Here is a 26,884-nt window from a genome sequence, read left to right as displayed (position 1 = left end):
TTCTAACTTTGATGAAAATTATTGAAAAAAAAATTAAAAAATTCTTTCAAATAATTTTTGATGATATCCTTTAGTACAGTACATTGGAAGTTATTAGTGCCATAACTTGTGTGGCCCATTATCTAATCCATGCTCATGTATTCGATCAAGAAACAATTATGACGGAAAAGTACCTATTGAAGTTGATTAAAGACCTTAAATAAACCAATGGATTGGAACTTGACCATCAAAAAGTTAAACCAGAACATGACATGTCTTAAAGTAACTTATAATCATTAATGTGGAAAATGATTTTGGCACACCCTTAATTGATTTTGGCACACCCCTATGTGAGAGCAGAGCCGTCCTAAACTATTTGGGGGCCCTGTGCTATTAATAAAATTTATATTTCTACTTGTTACTTTTTCTTATCTCAAATACTTTGCAATTTTTTTCATATTAAATAAGTGGTAAAAAAAATTATGTCCACTAAAAATTAATACATACATAAAGAAAATAAGTGAAAATTATCAAACGATACAAACTTAACCAACTGAAATAAATAAAGACTTAAAAAACTACGATAAAAAAGCTAGCCTCATTTATTTGTGTATGTTACCAACTTAACCAACTAATTGTTCCTTTATTTTTGCTCCTTAAATAATAATTATACTTTATCAAAATTTTAGATTTTGGGGCCCCAAATACTGTGAGGCCCTGTGCTGTTGGGCTGTTTGCACAGCCCAATAGCCGGCCCTGTGTGAGAGCACAGTTTTCTATGCTCTTTTCACATAGAGGTGTGCCAAAATCAATAAAGGGTGTGCCAATATTATTCTACAATACCTTTTATAGAGATACATACATTATAGAGATACCTTATAGAGATACATATATTAGTGTCTTTGACTACAAAAGTTAAAATCAGACCCAACCAACCTGAAACCAACCTGACAATTGGACACAATGATTTAGCTTGATTTAAACTTGAATTGCACCCAACCCGACTAGACTCAATAAACCCGACCCATTTATCCAAATTGACACATCTAACTTTGACTCTCAACATGTGAAGTTAAGTTAATTAGAGCAACTCCAATGATTGTAGCTAGGGAATTGCTTGCAATTTTAAATAGTCCCTAGCTACAAGCTTGACCATTGGAGCAAGAATATGTAATTAAGCTAATTTGCTTGAAAAAAACCTACCAAAAAGAAAATGTTAAAAGTCAATTAGTAATTAAGATAAAAATAATAAATTGGTAATTTAAATAGTAAGCTAATAGCTAGTCATTGGGGATGAAAGTAGTTACAAACATAATTAGCTTTAAAGCTTATGTGGCACGACAAACTAATTTGATAATTAGCTTGCCATTGAAGCTGCTCTTAGCGTTTTTTCAGTCAACCAGTAAAGCTTGACTCAATTAAGCGGCGCTGTATGTCCTCTCCCAATCAAAGATTCCCTAATTCATTCATTCATTCATTCATTCATTGTACTACCGAAAATTCAAAATACTACTCCCATCAATTAATCTTCATCTTCTTCTTCAGCTACAACAATGGAGGTCGGAGAAGAACTATCAACAATGGCGACCATATCAAAATCAACGGCAGTTACAGCTTGCGTCGCCATGACTTTGCTTTACGTCGCAATTCTCTACGCTCCGACGCTAATCTTCCGGCTTCCTCCTCCTACTTCCTACCAACAATTCATGATTCGACGCTTCGTTTGTGCTGCCGCTTCTTCTCTTCTCTGTGTCTTCATTTCCTCTTTTCTACTACTTCCTGTATGTTCTCTTTCTTTTTGATTCAGTTTTAAATGTTTATGCTAATTTGTGTTGAAATTCTGCTTAAAATTAACCTTAATTTTGTTGAATTGAAACTGATTTCTGCGGATTAAATATGATTTTTATTGATTAAACTGATTAAAAATTGGATTGATTTTGATTTTTACTGAAATCACAATACAACGATAGAATTATTTGTTACTGTAAGTTTGATTCTGAAATTGTCTTTGATTTGTAGTATTGTGATTTATCAATGATTGAACTGTTATTTCGAATAAAGTTGATGTTGTTCACAATACAACGATAGAATTATATATTGTTGTAAGTTTGATTCTGAAACTGTCTTTGATTTGTAGTATTTTGATTTATCAATGATTGAACTGTTACTTCGAATAAAGTTGATGTAGTTCACAATACGACGATATAATTATATATTGCTGTAAGTTTGATTTGAAACTGTCTTTGATTTGTGGTATTGTGATTTATCAATGATTGAACTGTTATTTCGAATAAAGTTGATGTTGTTCACAATACAACGATATAATTATTTATTGCTGTAAGTTTGATTCTGAAACTGTCTTTGATTTTTTGTACTGTGATTTTAATATGATTGAACTCTTATTTCGAATAAAGTTTATGTTGTTTTTGTGTTTATTGTGTTGAGAAACTGCTTAAAATCAGGTGATTAGGAGTTGATTAAGTATTGGTTTTGGTTTTGTATATATGATTATATGTAGATATAATTGCTAAAACTTTGACTCCGGAACTAATACGAAGGAAAAAGCGGTTGATGTGTGGTAATCAATGATCAGCTGAGTGTATTAAAGGTCTAACTGGTAGTAGATTGGTGATAAGAATTCTTCAATACTGAAACATTTGAATATACAGACTTTTGAAGTACTTTGCTTAGTAGAGGCCTCAAGGGAGTATATCATACGAGATTTAGTTTGAATCTTTGGACAGTAATAGATAGGTACGAAATGCTAGGAATTTTGAAATTTTCTGAAGTTATTTGTTCGGAGGTTTGTTGTGTTACGCGCAGGTTACCCACACCTTTTCATCTCACATTGTAGGGTAATCGAAAGAACATAGGAAGGATGAGTTTTAAACGATAATTAATTACATGTTATCAATAAGTATTCGTTGCATCCTAAGCACTCCAAATTTCCAGGTAGTGTCATGTATAACAAATGGCACTCTTGTATTGAATAATTATACTCATAATTGAAAGTTGGAAACTGAGTATTCCTTGTGGTTCCTTCAAAAGCTTTGTGCCTTTGTGGGGCTAGTGAGAAAATTGTACACCTGACCTATTTTTGTTGTTTTGCATAAGCAGAGCACTTCTAGGTAGCTTTATTGGAAATAATTTTTTCATGATTTATTTTTTAACCGCGTATTAGAATGATTATTATCAGAACACACAATGGACATCTTACTTTAGCTATCATCAATTGCTACTATAGTGATTTGTATTGTAGTGTCTCAAAACTGGCGTTTATGTAGTCTTGGAACAAGTTTTGTAGTCTGTCTTGAAGCATTCAGGTTCCGTGTTGCTTAAACTCTTTAGTGGGCATGGTGTTGGTGGTGCTAAACATAATTTATATCTTATCTTGATGGTATCTTTACAAGAGTATGAACTCAAACTTCAAAGATGGTGTCGAGCTATTCCAATTGCAAAATATGGGATTCTTGAAACACCAGAGATTAATTAGTCATGCCATTTCTGTGACACCATTGCGTTTTGTTAAACAACAAGAATCAACTCTAAGATTTTTTTTAATATATTGTTTTTAATTTCATCCCTTGGTCTCTTATGCTTGGGGCATATAAAATGAGAATCATGGCCTGTAGCTGTTTGGGAAAACGATCACAAGTAATCAGTTAGATGAAGTGACAGATAATCAAAGTTTTCGATTTAGGAGTCTTATTTAGACATCCTGCCTAGAGTTGCTGAACTGCGCAAAAGTAAGAAAATTTGTTGTGGTTAAGTACAAAGAATTATTTGATGATGCTGGCTTAACTGTTAGAACTAAAAGGATTAGAGCTGACACTTGTGATATTTTGATATTCAACATCTTTCTCCCTATAAAACTAGAAAATCCTTTTTACAAGGGTTTTCAATGCAAAATCATTTTCTATAAAATATGTTCTTCATCAAACCAACAAGAGCCTTCATTTCTTTAGTTCTACCGGTTCTTCTTTCTTTTGTCATTTTGGTTGTGGAGTATTTTTAAGGCTTTGGTTGATTGATTGGTTGATTGGTGTGTAGTATTGTTAGGTTATTGAGCATGATGGGTATGTAGTAAATCGAGAAATTAAAATGAAAATAAATGCAAGAAAAAAAAATGACATACAATATTCAATGTGAGGAAAAAAAAAACCTTCCAAAATAGTGGTAAAATACCCACTGACAATGAGTAGCCAATAATCAACTGTATGAAATTATGAGTGTACAAATGCTCCAAAATTAACATGGTAATGAATTATATTTAACTTACAATATTTTTAAATAAACTAAACACTCTCACATGCCACACCTACCTGACCTAAGTCTGTTGTGTCAAGGGTCATAGTTGAAGCATTTCAGACCTTGTAGGGCTTGAACGAAGAATGGATTTTGGCCTATTTAGTTTTTTTGTAGTTTGTAGCAAAACATGACAATCTTTTTTCATTCATTAGTTTTACAAAATGCGTGTCTGGGGTTGTACTTAATTGTATAATAGTAAAGACTAATTTGTGTGATTTTCACTAACCTGTACTTCGTACTAACTTAAACTTTGGTGTCTCATAAGTTCATAGATTTAAATTGTACTCTAGTGTTTTCAAATCCCTACAATGCCCACATTGATAGGTAAAATTTACTTTAAAGTGTTTTATAACAGAATGGTGAAGAAAAATTAAGGTAATTTGTATGGCCTCTATGACATATACTATACTGGATTTCACAACTATGCCACACATTTTATACTTGTATATATGTACTACCTCCGTTTCTTATTATGTGCAACAAAAGGGTATTATTTATGAGATATAAAATATTTCTTTGTTGCACATACTAAGAAACGGAGGTACTATATGCAATTGTCAACTTGTCGTGTCCACTTTTTATAGCCTTTTTTCTTATTGTTATGAGTATTGACAGTCTGGTATTGCTCTTTTATTCTTTACTCAATTTTATTGCAGGTGAAGAGCTGGAAAATAACATATGTATTAAACCTTTATGGTATTCAAACTGAGAATGTTGTAAGTATCTTTGGGTGGCTGGTATCCACCCTTATCTCTATTTGGAGAACTGGATTCTGGCATATGCAGTTACATATTCAAATTTGACGCTCTGCGGATGATGACTGATATTTTTGCCTGCTGAATTGCAATTTTATGTATGAAACAGTGGCATGCAGTGATCTTTCCACTTTCACTGACTTCTCTTGTTTATGCGGGATCCCTGGTCCTTAAGTGTGTATTATTGTTGGATTCATGGATCGAAGATAGGAGTGAAGGCATTGCACTCAACTGTTTACATAATTTGCTTCACAAGATTTATTGTGGGTTCATATCAGTTGCTTCTAACATTGGAGCTTGGCGTAATCTTGTTGTGGTCAGTTTCTTCATGCTCTTTTCTGTATGTTGAACTTTCACGTCTAGATTATCGCTGTCATGTTTCATTGTGATTTAACATAATTTGTCTTCTTTAATCTCTTTATATAAACATTGATAGTTGGTGGATGACATATAAATAAGTTTTTCTCACTTTCTGTATGTTGGGTTATAAACTGCAAATTGATTTTTCTTAAGTATGAGAAAGCTTTAATATTTTGAGTAGCTAGCTATGGTCAACTTTTTGTGCTCTATGTATGTTTTAATTGGTAATATATGTCACAGAAAAATGCCTTAATTGTTGATATATTCAATATTACATCTTTTTATTTATTTATTTTTTTTGCATCCCCGGAATCTACTCACAATTTGAAAATATAAAAAAAGGACGCATTTACACTGCCTTTTTCCTTGCTTCTTTAACCATCTTTATTTACTTATGCATGATAAGATTATAGCTTATTTGGTTTTGTCATGCAATTGCAAGATGTAACAGAAATCCAGAAATCATATTTCCTAGAAATGCAACAAATATGAAAAGAAATTACATCTGTACTTAGTATTTAAAAACATAAACCATCATTCGATCATGTCATGTGTAGATTTTTGTTTTTCACTAATGCCACATGTCACCTCATTTAACATTTCGTTTTTTAATCTAGTTTCTCATTTATTTATTTTTTTTTAAAAAAAACACTAGCTTTAATTCAATACATGTATGAATGCTGTTTGGTTCACTTTCTCCCAACTTAATATCTTCTACAACTACATTCAATTTTCACGCCTTCTTCTCCTTTGTAAAACTATTCATTTTCCAATGAAAATAAATTATAAAATTAAAATTTATATTGTATACCTATAAACAACCTGATTACACGGCCAGAAGGCTAGTTACATAATAAATAAATGAAGAAAGTGACAAGAAGTAGTTTTTGTTTAATAATGCACCAAAACTGTCAATCTGTCACTATGATAAAAGTCAAACATGTTAAGCTACCTAATTTCTAAGATTGGAATAGTTTTCCCTCTTAAATCAGGTTGACTCGGATAAACAATACAAGAGGGGGTGAATTAATTGTAAGAAATGGGAAATTAAAAGTAAAACTTAAAGAACTCAAATTATAAGAGAGATTTTAGCATGGATAACTTCTTGGTCCTAATAAAAAAGAAAAACCACGACCCACTTGGGATTTTAAACTCAACTTTTAATTATTATAATAGGGGAAACAACCTATTACGACCTAAGACTCAAGCTCAAGCTCCTCAACAAACTTAAGCACCCAACAAATGATCCCTTAATCCGTTATACTCTCTTTATCTCAGCTTCACTCTAAACCTCTCTCTTTAGAGTTCACTCATGCCCTAACCCCAAATTACAACTCAATATTACTTTAGAATCTAGCACAAGGACACTTTAGACTCAAGTGGAATAACTCTCTTAGAAAATTAGAATGCTCATAATGCTCAAGTGTGTTTTTCCAACAAGAAAAACGTCCTATTTATAGTACTCAAGCAACATCCACTTACACCGTTTATTCAGTTTCACTAATAACATTTCCCTTAACTTTAGGAGCACACATTAACTTATAGGCTGCAACTACAAGTGCACGCCACATTCCTTAATTTTCTCAAAAACATTTTGCAATTCCCACACTTTTCTCAACTGAATTTTACCAAGTAAAACACACGTTTTCAAAAGATATTATCCTTAACTCACATTATCCATATAAGATAAATATTTTATTTCTCAATAAAATCTTTTCCTAAGATATTACATAAAAGATATTTTAACCAAATATAATCTCAAATAAATATCCATTTAATAAGGAAAATAAAACTAATAAACACAAAGACCAATTCTACTTGACTTCAACTTATGTCAATATACCTCTTAGTTTTCATGATGACTTACAGTGTGTTTGGATAAAGATAGGGGAAGGAAAAGAAGGGGAGGGAGGAGAAGAGGAAGGAAGGGAAGGGAAGGAAGAATGGTAAGTTTTCCTTCCAAATCTCTCCATGGTTGGAAGGATTAATTTTCTATAATTTAATCCCTCCCTTTCTCTCCCCTCCATTTCCCTTCCTTCCTCATTTGTTAACCAAATGAGAGATAGCCCATCTCTCCATTTCCCTTCTCTTCTTTTCCCTCCATTTTTTTCAATCCAAACACACCGTTAAGCAAACTCATAAGTTATTCGTACTAGTTTGTGATTAGGGCTAAGAAGTTTTCCACGCTAAAATCTCTCTTGTTACTTTGAGTTCCTTGAGTTTTATTTTTAATTCCACAAAAAAATTTCCTAAGTTCCTTACAATACAATTCAGCCCCCCTCTTGTATTGTTTATTTGAGTCAATAAATGGAAAAATGCTTGATACCTTTGGGGGTTGTGTCAAGCAACAATGAAAAGAATTACAAGAAAGGACCCAAAAGTATCCTCTGTGAGAACCCTTGTATCCTCCTGGCTCCTGTGTAGCTAATTGTAGAGCTAGATCCTTGCTCATAGAAGAAAGCTCCTCTAATTCTCTCATAAATTAGTGCAAGCTGTAGAATTAAGGTGCAAGGTGTAGGATCAGTCAGGATAGTGTAGGATCCGTCAGGATTGTGTAGGATCGTACAGAATTGTGTGGGATCGGACGATCCCGTTTTTCACTTAAATTATTATTGGATTGTACAGGATCGGACAAAATTGTGTAGGATCAGTCAGAATCGGATAGGATCGGTCAGGATCGTACTTTTTACTTTTTAAAATGGGTCTAAAGCACTTAAACTTTTCTCAAAGCTAAGAAAATTACTATCCAACTTCTAAAACTATAAATTTTAGCATTTTTATGGCTTTAAAAATGTTATCTAGTTATGTAGCAACCTTTTTATTACTCCTTTTATCAATTTCATAGGATCTTACGATTTTACGATCCGATCCTACTCCTCTCACCGATCCAATGGATCCCGATCCTGACAAGCTTGAGTGACATATTTGATTATTTCAATGAAAATGAGAAATCAAAAAAGGAATTGAGTCTGTTTCTTTTTCCACATGGCTTTGTACATCTTTCCACATATTTCGTGTTGTTTTGTCCCCGGCCTTTGTTTAGAAGATGAGCTCATTGCTACCTCAAATTAATGTCTAATACATGAGGGGGACCCCTTCAGTATTGTTGATTGCACTCTAGCTCAACTTCCTCTTACATATCCTTTATAGGCTGTAGCTCAGCTATACACAATCAGAGTATTCTTGTTCTAAGCAACTCCAGAGAACTTTTTTTTGTATTACATGCAATTTGGCCAATTTCCAGTTAATAAAGACAATACTTCTGTGGACCTTTATTCTGTCCACAGACTTCTTAACATACCAGATGAAATCCATAACTTGTCTATTTTTTGCGATATCTGTACGCCAGCAGAGATTCTGTCTAGTTTAAAGTCTAAAATCCAGATTGATGCTTTCCAGTTCATGTCTTTTACTTGCCATTTTTACTGAAGTATCTAATAGTCATATATGAGTTTGCTGTAGCTTTTCTTGAATTCTATTGTGATGTAATTATGCATTCATGTATGGAATTGGTGAAGTGTTATACTTTCCATGAATATGTTGCACTTCCCAATGACTATATCACATCTTTCTTAAGTTGCTGCTATACTTGCACCATCCAATGAAAGTACTTGTCATATGTACCTCATATCTTGATTATGTGACTGATTATGAGTCTCACATATACAGTCTGTGATGTTACTTAATAGGCGCCAATTACCGAAGAATTGGTGTTCAGGGCTTGTATGATACCTTTGCTTCTGTGTGGAGGATTTAAGGTGCAAGCTGTGCTTCTACTGTGCCCTTTGTTCTTCAGCTTGGGTAAGTAGAGTTTAAATTGTATTTTAAAATAGGTTATAAATTTAAAGGTTAGTTTAGGCTTATATATAATATACATTGTATATAATAGAGATCTTCTAGAGATGACACTTGAATATTACAAAGTATATTTCAGAAGCCATAGCAGAATATTGCATCCTGTTTTTATCTCTCTCTCTTATTTTGCATTTTGCTAGTCCGTACTCTGTTAGTGGTAAATTTTTTCTGAAATACTCGAGTGTAATCTATCAATTTGTTTCTTCTAGCAATGCTTCTGCTGTTTTTTTTTCTCTTTTTGGAGGCTATTATATTTAATCTATTGAACAACCAGATATCTTATCTAAGTCTCTGGGTCTCATCTATCATCATTTTTTTTTTTTTTTTTTTTTTTGTGTCTCAGCACACTTGAACCATCTCTTGGAATTCTATTTTCGGAAGAATCATAGCCTTATGAAAACCTCCATAGCTGTCGGTACGTACATCTTAAACACCATTGATATACATCCTTTAAAAAGCTGACAAAAGGGTGAAAGCTGACAGCATCCATAATAAAGCTCAAGCTGTAATACTTTTGAGTCTATTGTGGATGTTACCAGAAGAAGCCTTCTACTAAAAGGGCCGACTTTATTATGAATTTGATGTGCTTTTATCACAAAAAATTCCACTGTCCCTGTATGCAATACATTGATACGAGCATGCTCCTCTTCATGCCTTACCTTTCAATATTTATTTTCCATGGACTTTTGTTTTTTTGCTTGCTGCCTTTTCAGTGTTCTTATCACTTGTTTATAAGGAAGCAGAGATAGAGCTGTTTTTGGTGTTTCTGACATTTCGTTGTGAATCTATTGTCAGTTGTGCAAAATGTCTTTTACTACGTACTTTGTGATTTTTTCCAGTGTTCTCCTTAATGATAAGTTGTGTGATTGGAACAGTATATTTTATTCCCATTAATGTCTTATGGGGGACCCCTTGTCCTATACTTGTATACTTTTTTTTTCGCTGCATTTAATGAATATCTCTATTGTATCAAAAAAATAATGTTTTTAACAGATTCTGTTGACTTGTGTATTAAGTAACTCCATGAGTCCATTTGTTACACTATCATTAGTAATTACAAATAATAAACTCAAGAAAGAGGGAGGCTCCAGTAGTATCAATCAGGAATTGTACTTAGGTGAACTAGTCGAAGACATGATCCTCTGAACTTTGGGGTATTTGCTTTTGCAATAATAAGAATTTTAGATTTAATCAAGTGACTTGGAATCATGCAATAGTATTGTCTCAGTGTTTGTCTTTGATGCATTGGGAACTTGCTATATCTGTGAACTTGAATAGAACTTATGTCTGATTGTGACTGGATTTCAGGTACCCAGCTTGCATATACAATGATTTTTGGCTCTTATGCTTCATTCCTTTTCATTAGAACAGGTATGCTATGGCTACTTTGTGTTTTCATGATGAAATTTAGTATGCCTCTTAGTTCTTGTTTTAACTTTGTTGCTTGAAATTTCATTTACAGAACATTCTTAAATATTCGGTTAGTGCTAAATATCAATTAATAAAATAGAACATTTCACTATCTATTGCTCTTTCTCTATTAGTCTATTTTATGGCTATCATATTATCACCTTAAACAAAGTTTTAGGGGAAACAACTTACAACTCTATTGTAAATACGATAAATTGTCTTCTAAAATAGTAGAGCAAATGCTTATTAATTCATTCAAAAGTAAAGGGCGAAAATAGAGACCTGACCATAGATTGGAGAGGAGAGCATAGAAAAAAATCGCGGTCGCGGTCGCGTTCGCGGAAACGGACGCGTTGTCGCGGAAGCGGCTTGTAACGGCCAAATAGAACGGATCGTGGATTTTGCGGCGTGATTTTTTTCAAAAACTTCACATAAGTCTTTTTTTGAGCTTTTAAATTCATTTCTATTTATTTATACAATATTATTGCCAAAACTACTTTATATACAGCCCAATATATGAGATATGGCATTTATAAATTTATTTTACCATTTATAAGTCCTTAGATCTGAAAATTAGGCTGAATATGGATCGAGTTTCTATATTTAACGGACGCTACAATTATAAAACGGTTATATAACGCCGTTATACCGTTACGTAATGGCCGTCGCGGCGAGTTGGGTGTGATCTTCAATGCGCCGTTATATAACGGCTTTTTGCGGAACGGTAAGTCCCAAACCCATTACAAAGCGGCCGTTATAGAACGGAACGGCCGCTTTTTAATTCCATGGAGGAGAGACACAGAAAGTAAGACCACCTTACCTTTGGAAACTATAAGATGATGGAGTTGATTATGTGAAAGAGATAAATTTAAGTCAAATTTGTATGCAAGGGGCATGGAAGATGAGACGTTGATGGTTTACTGTATACGATTTTCTTGAAATAATATAAGTTTTTATTTCGCAAAATCTAGATAGACTATTATGTGATGGATATTAATGTATTTTGTTATTATTCATTGATAACAATTAATTAAGCCCTACTGCCAAAAACAATACTTAAGCCAGCTCATATCTTCATCCAATATGGAACACAACTCTTTTCTATGTAATAGTCAGTGTCACAATTTGAAGGAAACGGAGGACCATGTACCAGTACAAGTTTTTTTCTTAATCAGTAGATATATTGAAATAATATGCTGTAATGGCTTTAATTAATTTCATGTTACTAAGATCTCAGACCTGCATCATGCATGGTTAGTTGGTTACTGTAAGTCTGTAATATAAGTTTGGCAAACATGTACGACGAATTTCACCTGATTGAATGCTTGATATACTGATTTTGTGTCATCTAGCTGCAATGCTGTAGTATTATACAACAATTTTCTTGATCAGATAGGTATCCTGTGATGTTCATTATGGTTTTGCATATTTACATTTGTGTTTCCTGTAAGCTGGAGTATTTGAATACTCATCTAGTAACCTTTCATTCAAATATGTTGTTTTCTTAAGGTTTTTTTAACTTGCTTTTGTTGCATGATTAATTCTTTTTGACAGGTCATCTAAGTGCTCCATTAGTTGCACATATTGTCTGTAATTACATGGGACTGCCTGCAGTATATGCTAGAAGGAAAGGTATGCAGTCTAAATTATCATCACTTCAGTAATTGATTTTTGCAACTTTGATATTTTTCTTCTTGATATTAGGGATATATACCTCAATCTTTTAGAGTATATTGTATGTTAGGTCCAAAGGATATTCTTCAATAACTTGCTGGTTTTAATTGTTTAGCAGTGTCGCCCATTCGAGTCCAAATTACAACTAAAATTTGACTCCTTAGCCTCTTTTGTTTCTACTAAAGGGGAGGGTGAAGTAGGTGTCTTAATATTTCTTGCCCTCAGATAGTGTCACATTTGCCATCAACATTTTCCAAGAACTTGTTAAAGCTTCTGTCTCAAATCAAACCTAATTGGGATTTTTTTTGTTTCTTTTCAGGGGTAGTAGTAAGTTTGGCTTTCATTTCCGGGACTATAGCTTTTGTTCGTCTCCTATTCCCCTTGACTAGTCCAGCTCTGTACAATAATAGGACAGATAATTGCCGTTGTTGGCATGGATATTGTAGTTGGAGCTAGAACCCCGTATGGAATTTGGTAATTTTGTTGTAACTTAATTCTTGGAAGCAAGATTATTCTTGTTTTCATGTTCATAGATCATTAACTTGCTCACTCTTCTGAATGCCACTTCAGTACTGGAAATTGGCCTCCCTCAAGTGCCTTCATTTTGTTCTCTCCGTTTAAATTTTGTCATCACAATATTACTTAAATTACTCTAACAATGCGACTATTTATACAGACAAAATGTCTATATCTGGATTAGATATTCCCCTTAAGTTGTAGAAGGCATGTAGTTGTCGAGGCAGAAGATGGGGTAGATTATATGTTTGAACGACCTTTTCCATTTTATGTTTGCCTAACATTTAATGCCAAAACTCGTTGAATGTCTAGCCACTTAGCTTAACAAATCTTGGGTGTTCTAGAGAAGGGGGACTGGGCTATTAGACACCTCTATTACAATCTTTTTTTAAAGCTGTGTGCCTTTAGATGTTATTGTTCGATCATTAATTTGTTTGAAAACTTAGGTGAAGCTTTCTTTGCATTCCTTGAAGTTTGAAGGTTAGTTCAGAGAAGTTCAGATAATATAATTTCGAACAAATAAGTTATCACTCGTACAAAATCATCGATCTAAGAAATTTTAACCAGATCATACCACCTGTTTTTATTTGTGTGTGCCAAATTTTGCTTGTTTTTAGAAAGCCCAATGTCTTTGCTATTTTCAAATGATTAACCACCCCATAGTCTTATGTTAGGGAAATTCCCAACTGTGCATCTGCGATTCTGGTGTTTTCTAATTCTCCTAGTACATCAACTTCAATCTAAGGAAATCAGACCATTGTGATAGCTTAAAATAATCTCTGAAGTTTTATCTAAATAGTACTTAAAAATTTTAACCTTTCTGATAAATGTTGCATTTTTGGCCAATTGTGTTTGACGTGGATGTAACATCTGTTTATTCAATTCCTTACTTTTGTTCATCTTCTTCATCCTCTTGCTTCCTCTAATCCTACCCACCTTCATCTTCTTCTTCAAGCTGCTTTGACTTCATCAATGCCAACACCGCCGATTCCAAGTAATAAATTGAGGAACCGGTTGCAATCGGTTCCAATTCTAATTTTCAAAATTTTGAAACCGGAACCAATTGGGTACCCGATTACCCGACATATATATTATAAATATGTGTATTTAAAACAAATTATGTTGAAGGTATCCTTGACTGTATATAAAATAATTTTTTTTTTATTAAAACCTAATAAAAATAAAATATCATAATAATGCTTACAAAAATATAAGTATTACAAGCTTATAAATGACATAGACCAAAATAACATAATAATTTGTACTTCCTCCGTTTTCTTTTACTTGCAACACTTTCCTAAAAAGGAAATGTCACAATACTTGCAACACACTATAAAGGAAAGTTACTTTAGGGAAAAACTATACTATATCCCTTATTTAAAGCACATGGCCCACTAAATTACACTCCTAACAACCATTCATCCTATTTTAAAGTTTATTATATCATGTAAACCCCACCTTTCTTAATTACCGCGCTAAAGGGTGTGTTGCATCTAAAAAAAAAAGAAGGAAATATTATTTTATAACAACGATATATATGACCGGGTACCCAAAACCGAAACCACTACCTGGTTGTTCCAATCCTAATTCCAAAATTTTGGGATCTATTTGGGCGGGTTTCAGTTATGGTTTTGAATTTTAGGACTCGGTCCTAGTCAATTCTAGATTTGATTTCTAAGATTCTAATTGGGTACACGATTACTCACCCTTAAAAATCACACTTAGGGGCTGCCTGGAATGGGTGTAATGGGAGGGGAAAAAATACATGAGTAATAATTCTGGATTTTTTTTAAAGTTTGGATCTAGGGTAATTAATCAATGGGGTAATCTATTTCCCCAAAAAAGGGGTTAATAATTACCCACCTCCCCCCTAGGATAACAATTTCCCCCGTAAAAAAATAAGCACCCCCCTCTTCTATACTGCATCTTCTTCTCCCCTGCTAATCTGCTATGTACTATCTCCTTCACCTTCATATCCCTCTATTCATTTGAAACCGTTGCCGCCATTGTAGCCGCCTGAAGGAAGCTGCTAGTCGCCGCCATAGCTCGACGAATCACGAACAAGTATCTTGAATCGGACCCATTGGTTGAAGAGATTTTTAAACAAAAGGTTAGGGCTTTTGATCCTTCAAGTGAAGCGATGCTCGTGGTGGTCTCAAATTTATCAACGACATGGTGGTTGCCGCCGAATTGCCGATTGCCATGAATTGGTAGTCTTTACCCTGGGTTTGTTGCCAAACCTTAGAAAATGAATTATTACTCTTGAAATCAATGCTCAAGTAGAATATACCCCATTAGATATTACCCCCTTCATTATTTCTGGAATTCCAGGCATGCCCTTATAGTTGATCTTTTCTCTTGTCCTCTCAGTACATTATCATCATTATTCGATTATAGTGTGTTAAAAACTGAGTCGACTGACCTAAAATCGACTCGAACAAAACTCAATTGATATTCTGATTTGTATGGACATAATAATTTAGCATGACTCAAATATGAAATAGACTCGATCTTACTCTATTGAACTCAACCCAGATACCTAAATTAACATCTCTACTTAAAATCACTTACATTACACAAGTAACTTATCTCACAAGTGTTTATAACTCAATATCCGAGAACAACCAACCCCACACACTTAATCAATAATATTGCTAACTAAATTGATCAATATCGGATATTATCTACCAGTCTTCACATTTGGTAAACCATATGAGGAGTTTTAGAGTTTGGTTGTGGACAAAAGAAGGCAAGCACACATAAGCATAAGTGTGGGTGTAGATTATAGAAGGACATGCAAATGATTATTATAGGTAGCTAAGCCTAAAATTATAATGGCTAGCCCCTTGTAGCTGGCAGATATTAGATGGATTTGTTGACCCAGGTAAGAGGTAAGGTAAGGTAAGGAAAGGAAGTATTTCGTTTTCTTTGGGTTTCAGAATTTCTCATTATTAGTCCCTCTGAAAATTCTATGAGGACAAACAGTAGTTTCAGATTTCCTTTAATTTAACCTATTTAATATAAAGCTGAAATGACATAATTGTATTATGTATTTATAAAATTTTGGATTTTTTTTTTTATATTTTAATAATTTAGTCAACCTGGCAATTGGCATATTGACATGAGGCCTATGTCATGGTTTTATTTTTTAAGTTTGATTTTGTGGGACCCACCTAACAAAAATCAAAGTTAATTAAACTTTATTGACTTCATTCACTCTTTGCAGTTTGCATGTTGCAACTTCTGACGTTACCTCTGATTAGATTTTCACATCACTCTCTAGTCGGACAGGATCTAAATGAAAAGCCACCCTTTTCCACTTCTTCAACTCTTTCTTATCTATTTTTTTAAATTTTTTTATCAAAAAAATAAAATAAAAATACACATAGTCAGTATATATTTTGTGTCAAAATTTAATCATTCAGTTTATCAATCATCAAAATTCAGCAAGAAAGATTGATGATACTGATTTAATGCATGTCAAATTACAAATGCCTTACACTAACTATGAGGGAAAAGCAAGGTTTGAAATTTTTTTGCACTAATTCATTTGATTCAAAAGCTAGATTAACAGCTATAGTAATGAGTATAATTTGGAAGAGGCTTACCTTAATGGAGTAGTATGGCAATTAAATTATCTTTTTTCATGAAACCATTATGTTCAAAACCAAATATATCTAATTTACACATTATTTATTTGGTTTCTTCACTTATATTTTGAGGAATTGAGGGATTTCAAGCTAAACTCGATTTAAGACAATTCTATTTTTGACCTAATACCTAGCTGCTTGGATATAATATTTATACTCTAGGAGATGAACATAGTCAATTACTTAGGTAAAATACTTATTAATAAAGAGAGAAAAGAAAAAATAATACCAAGTATGCATTTTTAGTGTACCAAACTTAACTAATAAGAAAACTATTTTGAGAAGAATTGAATGAACACTATTCTGTTACTCATAAATTTTTAAGTTCAAGTTTCTTATGTTCTTGAATTTTCCATATACTAGAGTATACATAGAATTGAGTCTATAGTTTTTTCACTTTTTTTGGTTTGAGGAAAGAGTTTGAGTTATATTGTAATTAGAATTTGAGTGAAGTTTAAGGTATTGAGAGATTACTATAGTTGAAGTAGTGAGCATGGTGGTTTGAGAAAATCACTACTGGAAACTTGAGTATTTAAAAAAACTCAAGAAAGACTTGAGTAGGTTGTAAGGTTGTATAATGAAAAGGATTTGATTGAATCGGTTGGAATAGAGTTAGAATTCATTACATCTATTTTATTGTTTGCTTAAGATTTTTAAGTATAAAATCATACCAATGGGTTTCTAATTTTGCCCATCTAGGCCATCCTCCTAAAATCTCATACCCACCTCACCCCCACTAATTCACAATCCATTCTATTAATGAGATAGAAATTATTCCAACAATAAATCAAACAACATTAGATTAGTATAATATTTTGAATCCATACTTTCCTAGTATGAGATTGAATACCATTTCATTCTATTTTAATGAACTCCCTAATAGGTCAAAGTCTTATTTCCAGCTGAACCTAGAAAAGTTTCTTTGTGAAGATCTTTGTGCTTTTTAAGTTTCTTTTAACTTTATGTTTTTAATTTTGCAGTATTTTAGAGTAAAACAACAATTCTCCTCCCACTTGTATTTATTTGGAGATACTAACATAGGTCTTACAAGAAAAACAATATTTGGCCAAAAAAAAAAAAAATTACTATAATAATCTACACATTGAAAAATTTATAAATCAAATAATCAAATATAGTTCCCTTCTTAGACATTTAAGGTATGTTACCAAAAAGTATCCAAACCAAAATTGGTGATGAAATATTGAAATATCAGTACTGTGTTTATTTAGTCTTATTACGGAGTAAAATTTAATTAGTCTTATTACGGAGTAAAATTTAATTAGTCTTATTACGGAGTAAAATTTAATGATGCATCCTAAAACCCCTCCTAATTTCTAATTTAAACACACCAATTATTGTACAATGCACCATGCACGGAAGCACCATATGCATGCATCATAAAAAAAAAAGATTCACATACATTTTCATCATATACACCTTATGGAAATTTCCTGTATGGCCGTACATGCCTTAGGTAGCTCGATTAATTTATTGCTTTGGAGTGCCATCATAAGAGTTTGAGAAGAAAAAAAGAAGATTGGGAGGGGGGGTACCATCGTTGTAGACACAATTAAACTTATCATCGTCATAGACACAATAAACCTTCATTAATCGTGGAAGACACATTTAGAAGAGGATGATATCATTAATTGGACAGGGCCGAGGCACAAAAAAGTATGATACAATATACTTCTCATGTGTCGTATGATGCGTTTGTGTATATACAATATATATTTTTGTCCATAAAAAAATTATGGTTTAATATGCACAAGTGCACACATTGATATGATATTAACACAAAAAAATAGTTGAAATAAGGCTTAGGCTAAGCACAACATGATGGACATTTGGGATCAGCTGGTATCTAAGCCTCCACTTTGAAAAGTTTGGGACATGGCATGACTACGTATATTATTAGTGGTCTAGGATGTGAGCTGAGCCTACTCAACCTCAACTCCTCAAGGCACATACAATAAAAACATAGACTAAAAAGAATGGAATGTTTTATAAGCAAAATCTAATGAAAAATAAAGCAAAATGTGTTTTTCTCAACTTATTTAAATATATGAGGAACTCACGTGAGTTACGTCCACTTTGTTTCCTCATTTCCTTAATTTAATACTTTCTCCACTTTTAATACTTACAACACTTCCCTAAAACCCTAACATTGAAATGTCACAATACTTGCAACATATTATAATTGATTTTTTTTTTTTTTTGGAGGGGGGGGGGGTTGAAAGTTGTACCATTACTTTACTTAATGCTCATAGTCCACTTAATTATACTCTTAACAGTCTCAACCCCGCTTTAATTGTATTAAATTATATAAGTCCAAAGTCCCACTTTCTTAAATACCGTGAAAAAGTATATGTTGCAAGTATTAAAAAACGGATAAAGTATATGCATTTACCGTAAGTGAGAAAAATATATTAATATAAAATAAATAATGGAAAATATAACATCCACTCCAATACAATTTGTATAATAACTTTCCTACACAACTAGTCCAAAAACTAAGAAACAAGAAGAATTAAAATAGGGAAGCTTTAGTGGCAGTGGTCCTTAAAATAAAGTTTTGTTCAATGATTAACCCCAAATCCAATGTAGAATAAATGAAGGTGAAATGGGTTTTTATGGATAAATGTAATCAATTATTTAGGTGGTGTTATTATTAAAATTCCAATTACCACCCTTTAACATTACATACCTTTATAATAGTTGGAAGCATAATCAAACATTAGCAGACATATTCATGGATTTAAAAGTAATAAAGCTGAATTGTCTCTTTTAAACAACAGAGATTAATGAATTTTTTCTCCTTTTTGATTCATCATTTTGCACAACTCCCACTTATTAGAAATTTTAACAAACATATACAAGTATAATCTTAAATTTCTCTAATCTTTTGAATGTTAAATTAGAAAATTAATCATTTCTTTTTCTTTATCATTTTCTGAAAATTAAATAATTCCTAAAATGTCTAAAGTGAAATCTCCAATAGATTTTTCTCAATGATAATTGGCAAGTAAAAATAATCATTGATTGGAACTACCAAAGATTCTAATTTCTGTTCGTTTGGGTCCATTTTTCTGAAATTGTTTACAGTTGGAAATGGAATTATTCATGAACAAATAAAATTTCTTAAAAGCTAATATTTTCTTTTAATAGCTGGAATTTTGTAAATGATTATAAATAATTTTTCCTCTAAAATTTTTACTCTTATGGAAATGATCAAATATTGTATTAGTATTCAAATTGTACTATTAACACGAGTATTATTGTCAGGAAAAAGGAATGGCATTAACATGAGTTCTAATGTCAAAATGATCATATTTAGTGTAGCTCAATGAAAAACCTCCCTCCATCTAAATATAGTGTTAAATTGATATTCAAATTATACTATTAACGCGAGAACTATTATCAAATAAAAGGAGTACAATAACACGAGTACTAATATCGCATACAAGAAGTGCATTAACACAAACTTGTAATGTAGTATTAAAGTCGAATGCGAAGAGTGCATTAACGTGAACCAATATACCGTTTCATTTTTTGACTTTCACTAGTAAATGAAGTGATTTCATATGTTAATACAATGAAGAAAATAAGAGTAATTATATACAATGAAGAAATGAGTAGAGTAGTAAATAAGAGTAATTATATACAATGAAGAAATGAGTAGAGTAGTAAATAAGAGTAATTATATTCCAACATTAGCCAAAGTAAATACACCAACACCCACCAACAAAACAGATTGAGATAGAATATTTTCCTAGAACAAACTGCCCTTCCGCAAAATTATAATTTATGCTACCACCTTCTGCTTCTTTTCCCTTTTTTTTTTAACCCTATGAAAATGAAAATTAAAAAAAAAAACTACAACTGATAAAACAGCTACCTCCACTACAACTACTACTACTATAACTACTACTAGTATTTTAGGAATTTTCACAAAAAAAAAAAAAAAAAAAAAAAAAAAAAAAAAAGTGAGTTGAGGTGGTGTGGGGCCCAAAAGGATGCTTCCATTTATAGAAAATGCTAATTGCTTGACTGATGATGATTTGGGGAAGAAGTTGAGCAACAGAGAGTGAATTGTTCAGAAACAGAGTTGTTGTTGTTGTTGCTCTGTTTTCCTCCTTTGTTTGTAATTCTCTGTTTTATTTCTGAGAGAAGTTGCTGGTTTTCTTGATTCAGTTTCTGTGCTTTCTTCCTTAGCCTCTCATTCTCTTTCATTATGTAACAGTTTTGCAAATACAATTCTGAGTTCAATCTCTCCATTTTGTCTTTTTACCTGCAAACAATGAACCAAAACTTAATTTAGCAAAATACAATTGATAAATAAAACAAAATTCTAACTCCATTTATTGACAAATTTAAATAAAAACTTGAACAAGCTGAGAAGATAAGAGATATCATGATATTATAGAGAAATTTACATACTTTAAAAAGTGAGATTAATGTGATACATAAAACTTGCACTCAATTATAATGTAAGAGTTTTCTTGCTATTTATATGCATCAAATCATGCATTAAACATGAATATATAAATGAAAGATTAGACAAACACATGTATGATGCAAGTTTTTTTTACCAAATTTTTTTTTGATGAAATCCTAATTGGCAAGAAAAGAATTAAGTTTTTAGCAAGACAAGACAAAACTTTAATCTAGTAAACTACGATACACCCATGCATCTCAACTAAAATCTTAAGTAATGATATAAAATATTATAAAAATCAAAACTTTTACCTAGTAACCAATCAAAAAATTGGATATTTTTTAAAAGAAAAATATTTTATTTAGATTGAGAAAAATTAAAAAAGAGAAAAGTGTAAAGAGTTGAAGAAAGTTGGCATGCAATGCAACACATACATAAAAACATTTCCCTCCTTTACAAGCCAATGCATATACCCTTAAAAACAAGGGCAATTTTAAATCTTTTCATTCATTCTTTCATTATCAAAAACAGAGCAAATTACAAACAGAGCAACTACATTGATAGTACTCACTAAATTTATCCTACAAAACAAGGGCAAATTTATGCAAAACAGGGTAACAACATAAAAAGTACTGTATTATAGATTGTTGTCCTACAAAATAAGGGCATTTTTATTATATTTTTACGTAGAAAATCTAAGAAAAATAAGAGAGAAGTGGGCCAATCTTTATGTTTTCAAAAAAGATCACCTTTTTAAGAGAAGGAAGTTGAAGAAGAAGGAAGAATGGAGAAAACAGAGGAGCTCTGGCCGAGGATGAGTTTAACAACTCTGATTTTGTAAGAAAACAAAGTGAAAGTGGTGGGCAAAATTGCATACAAAGGGTGTTTATTTATATAGACAAAAATAATTTTAAAAAATATTAATTAAATTGTTTTTTTTTTAAAAAAAAAGAAAAAAGGGAAATTAAAAAGGAAGATGAAGAGAGAGAAAAATCTTGGAAGAGAAAGAGGTAAAAAAAAAAAGGGGGACATGCCATCTCTCTTCTCTGCCACAACAATCATGCATGTGTAAGCATGGAAGGCGGCCGGTTTAGGGGTCAGGATTTATGATCTCAAATCATTTTTTTTCCTAATTAGATTTTCCTCCTTTTATTTCATTTTTTGTAAATAAATATTTGTAATTGTAGGAGAGTACAAAAAAGACTAGAGTAATAAATTAAAATACTAGTGCTACTAATTGCTACTCCATAACCATTATGCTATTTTCTTTATTTGGATATGCCAACTAATTTGTTGATAAGATTTTTTTTTAATTTGAATAATCTTGGATGTAAGTACGTAGTATGTTTATACTCCTACTCCACAACCATTATGCTATTTAGGATTTAGAGGCTTACCCATCTTATTCAAGTATGTTAAGGTCATGGCTATTGGCTAATACATTTGGATGATGAACCAAATTTGGATACAGATAAAGAACTTAAAAATAAGTGATATTCAAGTGAAAATAGATAGATAATACGTACTTTGTAAAGATCTACTCCGTAATGTATGTATAAACCATAGGGGTGATAAGTTGATGACTACAATAGCCTATTCACAAACTATGTTATCCCAATATGACAAAAATACGGTTGAAGTTCACTTCAACTAAGCTCAGTTCGGGACTTTAAATGAATAAAATTGAGTAAAGTGGAGTCAGAGGATAAAACTCGTGACCAAGCTCAAATGTGTAAAGTATATGACTTGTGAATATTGTGTAATACGGAGTAATATAGATAACTCGATAATAAATGTCACCCCTTGAATGCTAGCATAAGTTATATTAATGATAATTGCGACATGAAGGAATATTTCCTCATTTTGAATTCCTACGTACACACGCTTTAAGTTCTTGAGTTAAGTTACGAGTGTTGAGTCAAGTCTCCCCTTGGATTCCAGGAGATCATATGATCTATTATCATCACTCGCTCTTATGGCTCTCGAAACACCAAAAAAAAAAGTTACGAGTTGAGTCAATTTAACTTTAATCAAAGAAAAGTTTATACAACAATTTTTTAATGAGAAGATCTACAACAATTTTTTAATGAGAAGATCTTGTTTATACATTGTTCTTACCTTTATAGATGTCATAATAGTATAATATATACATAGTTTATACAATTAGATTGTTTATTCACATAGTCCCTCAAAGAAAAGAAATCTACAACAATTTTTTAATGAGAAGATCTTGTTCTAGTATATGTAATTACAAAAGTTGTATTTGTAAGGAATTATAATTATCACCCCCAAAAAATAAAGAAGAGATAACGTCATGTGAATGATGATGGATTTAATTTACAACTTACAAGAAGAGGGTAGTTTGGTAAGGTAAAATGTATTTGGATTTTGGAGGGCTTTCTTTGTTGTTTGGGTATAGGGGGTCCCAAATGATGAAGGAGCTAAGCCGTCCCAAGATTCGCAATGATGGTTTGGATTGTTTTTGAATTAATAACCAAACAAAACCAACACTTTCTCTCTCTAACCAACTCCCTTTCTCTCTCTAAAACCTTACCTTAACCATACCTTACCTCTTCCCCTTCATTTTCATCTATCATCATGATCTCCACATCCTACATTATCATCATCACTACCATCATCATCATCTAGTATAATTTTACTTATTAATTTAATTTTTTTTATTTCTTGTTTTTTATTTTATGTATTTTTCTTTACACATAATCTTAGCCACTAAAAGAAACCAAAAATCTAATTGCCTTGTACACTTAATGATGGTTTCCTTTTCAAAAATATTTTTTAAAATTTTTGCCACATATAAGGAATGCTTCAAGATAAGATCTCTTTAAATTTTTTTTTTCTTATAATTATTATTGGTCACATGACTCAAATCTTTTGAGTGTACTCTAGAAGGGGTTAAGGTACAAATTATATTACTCATAGTAGTAACATGTTATTATATACTTATAAGTTGATGTCCGGAGTATTTTGTGCTCCCTCCGTCTCTTTATTAATGTCTATTTTCTCTAAATTATGTGAATAATAAATGATAGAAAATGAACATTAATAAAGAAACGATGGGAGTATTTCTTTTTGTGAGATAAGAAAATTTTAAATATAAATAATAAATAAGAATCAAAAGAGTATCATTTAATTGTGTGAAGCTATGTTATTATATTCTTCACATTATTAATCCTTATTACGGAGTATATTAGACGGTACTCCGTACGTTTAAAATGTATGAAGGGTAAGTGATGGACTACTACTTTAGAGGTATTGAATTGAGAGATCTAGTAGCTACTTGGGAATGGCTTGATTGATAGATTTCTTGAATAGATTGTTTGTAAGGGACTGTTCTCTTCCGTTGAAATTCAGTTCAGTTCAGCTCTGCTCAGTTCAGTTCAGTTCAGTTCAGTTCAGCTCTTATGTCTAATGATATTGCTAATGATATAAAGCCAAATTTCATTCTTTTAAGCTCTTATTACAACGACGCAACAAACAATAATAATAATTATTATTATTATTATTATTATTATTATCAATAAATAATAATAATAATCATGAATAAATAATAATAATAATAATAATAATAATAACAATAATACTAATAATAATAATCAATAATTAATTATAATAATAATAATAATAACAATAATTAATATTAATATTAATAATAATAATAATAATAATATCGATACAATTCATTGTTCAAATGGTTCTATTTTTTTGATACACATTTCTATTGTTAATCTTATTGAGAAAATTAGAGTACTACACAACTTAAACTAATTTTCATATTCAGTTAGTTCTTCGTCTTCTTCTTGTCCACCAAGCTCCTCCATTACCTCGGCATTCCTCTGAACTGACTCCCATATCTGATCAGTTATTTCTTGTCGGACAATATCCATAGCTGCTTTTCTGCTACATGTAAGTGTTTTGTGTTCTTTTGTCATAATACTATTTTATTTTAAAATTAAATAGTATATGTGTTTAAAATATTTAGAGGTTTCAAGTTTTTAATATATTTTCCATAAATTTATAATTATATTATAAATTTTATAATTATGTCATATGAAATAGTACATTTGTATATACACATAGGTATAGTAATATATAATCAAAGACCACTAATCCGTAGTTAAAAATCACTAATTAATAAGTTCAGTTCAGTTCAGTTCAGTTCAATTCAGCTTAGCTCAGCTCAGTTCAGTTCAGTTGATTTCAGTCAATCAGAACAGGCCCTAATTGATAACAATGTACCAAGATAAAGTTCTTCCATGATGATTATTATGTGTGTGAGTTAGATGAAAATGATTTAAAGACTAAAGAGAGTTTTCGAGTTATTATCATTTAGTTGAGTCATATAGATGGAGTAATGTAAGTTGGCAAATGTTAACTAGATTGCTTTCAATTTCTTTAAATGAATAGTATGGGGGCAGCTTATTAGGCACATGGTATGTAAAAAATATATTAAATTTATAATGGATACTTAATTAAAGGTAAATTATTGTGATTATTGGAGAGAGCTTCTATGTTTGCTTAAAGTATATTAAGATGTTGCTTTGTATATTGGATTATATATGTTCAAGAAAATAGCAAGTTGTTTTCTTAAATTTAAATAATGCATTATAATTCTTAATATAAATTATTGAAACTTTTCATTGGAACAAATTCTTTTCATGCATGGAATATTATTTTTTTTATCCATTGATTGTCATCTATAACAAATTAACAATTCAGATTGGCATGAATGTAGATATAATTATATAGATGCTATTTCGTATTATTTTTGTGTTAATTCATCTTTTTGCATTAAAATAAGCTTGTAATGTAGCAATATATAATGCTTGAAATTTATTGATATTTTGAGTAATAAAACCTAATTAGTCATGAACCTCAATCATCAGATTAAAATTTTAGTTGAATTGATCCTATAAGATGGTATTAGAGGTATAAGAAAATAATTTGGCGCGTTCACATAGTTTTTAAGTTTGTCTAAACATAACAATAACTCAATAATTCGAAGAACACGTTTAAAGGAGGTTGCTAATGCTATAATGTCGAGATTAGGTCACTCATTGGCATGTAGGCAAAAGGTAAAGAAGAAGAATGATGGCCAATGATAAGCATTTCAAGGAAGAAAACTCCCTACTCATTAATTTTCCATCAAAAAGTCCAAACAACATATTCCATAATCTTATCGTTAATGATGGCTATACATTTATAACATTTCCTTGCACGAGTTAATACCCTTAAAAATAATGATTTACATTGCAAAAGTTTTCAACACTTTTTTCTTGTTATTAAGCTACACAATAAAATCAAGAGTAGAGTTGTTATTATTAACTAGCCTTCTGTCCCGTGCAATGCACGGGTTGTTCATAGATAATTGTATTGAGAGATGAGTGATGAAATATCAATAAATTAGTATGGGTGTAATGTGTAACAAAAACCATGATTAAAGAAATTTATCTTTTTAGACTTTGATTCAAAATGAAGCTTTGTGAAAAAGAAGGTGAGGGGAACTAAAATTAAATAAGAAAAGAAAATGGTTGAATTGAAGAGGGGAGATGAAGATGAAGGGTTTAATGAAAGAGTGAAGAAAGATATTGTAATAAAAAAAAAAATTAAACATATAAGATGACATGTGGCACATTGGCTTGGAAAAGAAGATGGAGAAGTGTAATAGGATGAGGACACATGTCTTTTTGGTTTGAGTTTTTAAATACTAAAGTATAGATTTTTTTTAGGAAAATGCTAATAGCTATTCATTTTCATGCTCACCATTTCTCTGTGTATTATTAACGTTATAATGATAATAATTGTCTAGTAACTAAAAACATTTTCATGCCATAATTAAGGACAAACTGAAATCATTAAAATTTGAAAGTTAGCTAAAGAAAACCTCATGGGTTAATATGAGTGCCCTTAACGTGGAACAT

The 26,884-nt window shown here is 31.5% G+C and overlaps 1 protein-coding gene across 1 annotated transcript; it reads left to right on the top strand.

The window, feature by feature from the left end:
* The first annotated feature begins 1,453 nt into the window (after window positions 1-1,453).
* On the top strand, window positions 1,454-12,951 carry LOC145618368 (CAAX prenyl protease 2-like). The gene is made up of 8 exons (XM_081673138.1): window positions 1,454-1,760; window positions 4,944-5,003; window positions 5,152-5,358; window positions 9,092-9,203; window positions 9,601-9,672; window positions 10,566-10,628; window positions 12,222-12,299; window positions 12,661-12,951. Exons 1-8 carry the CDS (start codon window positions 1,533-1,535, stop codon window positions 12,795-12,797), a joined length of 957 nt encoding a protein of 318 aa, XP_081529264.1. The 5' UTR covers window positions 1,454-1,532; the 3' UTR covers window positions 12,798-12,951.
* The last annotated feature ends 13,933 nt before the right edge of the window (window positions 12,952-26,884 follow it).

The sequence above is a fragment of the Chenopodium album genome, chromosome 26 (genome assembly GCF_948465745.1).
Source record: "Chenopodium album chromosome 26, dcCheAlbu1.1, whole genome shotgun sequence".
Lineage (NCBI taxonomy): Eukaryota > Viridiplantae > Streptophyta > Magnoliopsida > Caryophyllales > Amaranthaceae > Chenopodium > Chenopodium album.
Note: the sequence above shows the minus strand (reverse complement) of the source record. Positions and strands in the feature narration are given on the sequence as shown.

Bases quoted from the DNA above. Each gene is read 5' to 3' on its own strand.
- LOC145618368 (XM_081673138.1), top strand. From the start codon at position 1,533: ATGGAGGTCGGAGAAGAACTATCAACAATGGCGACCATATCAAAATCA. The intron at 9,673-10,565 runs GTACGTACATCT...ACTGGATTTCAG, and splicing joins GAAAACCTCCATAGCTGTCG to GTACCCAGCTTGCATATACA. The intron at 10,629-12,221 runs GTATGCTATGGC...TCTTTTTGACAG, and splicing joins ATTCCTTTTCATTAGAACAG to GTCATCTAAGTGCTCCATTA.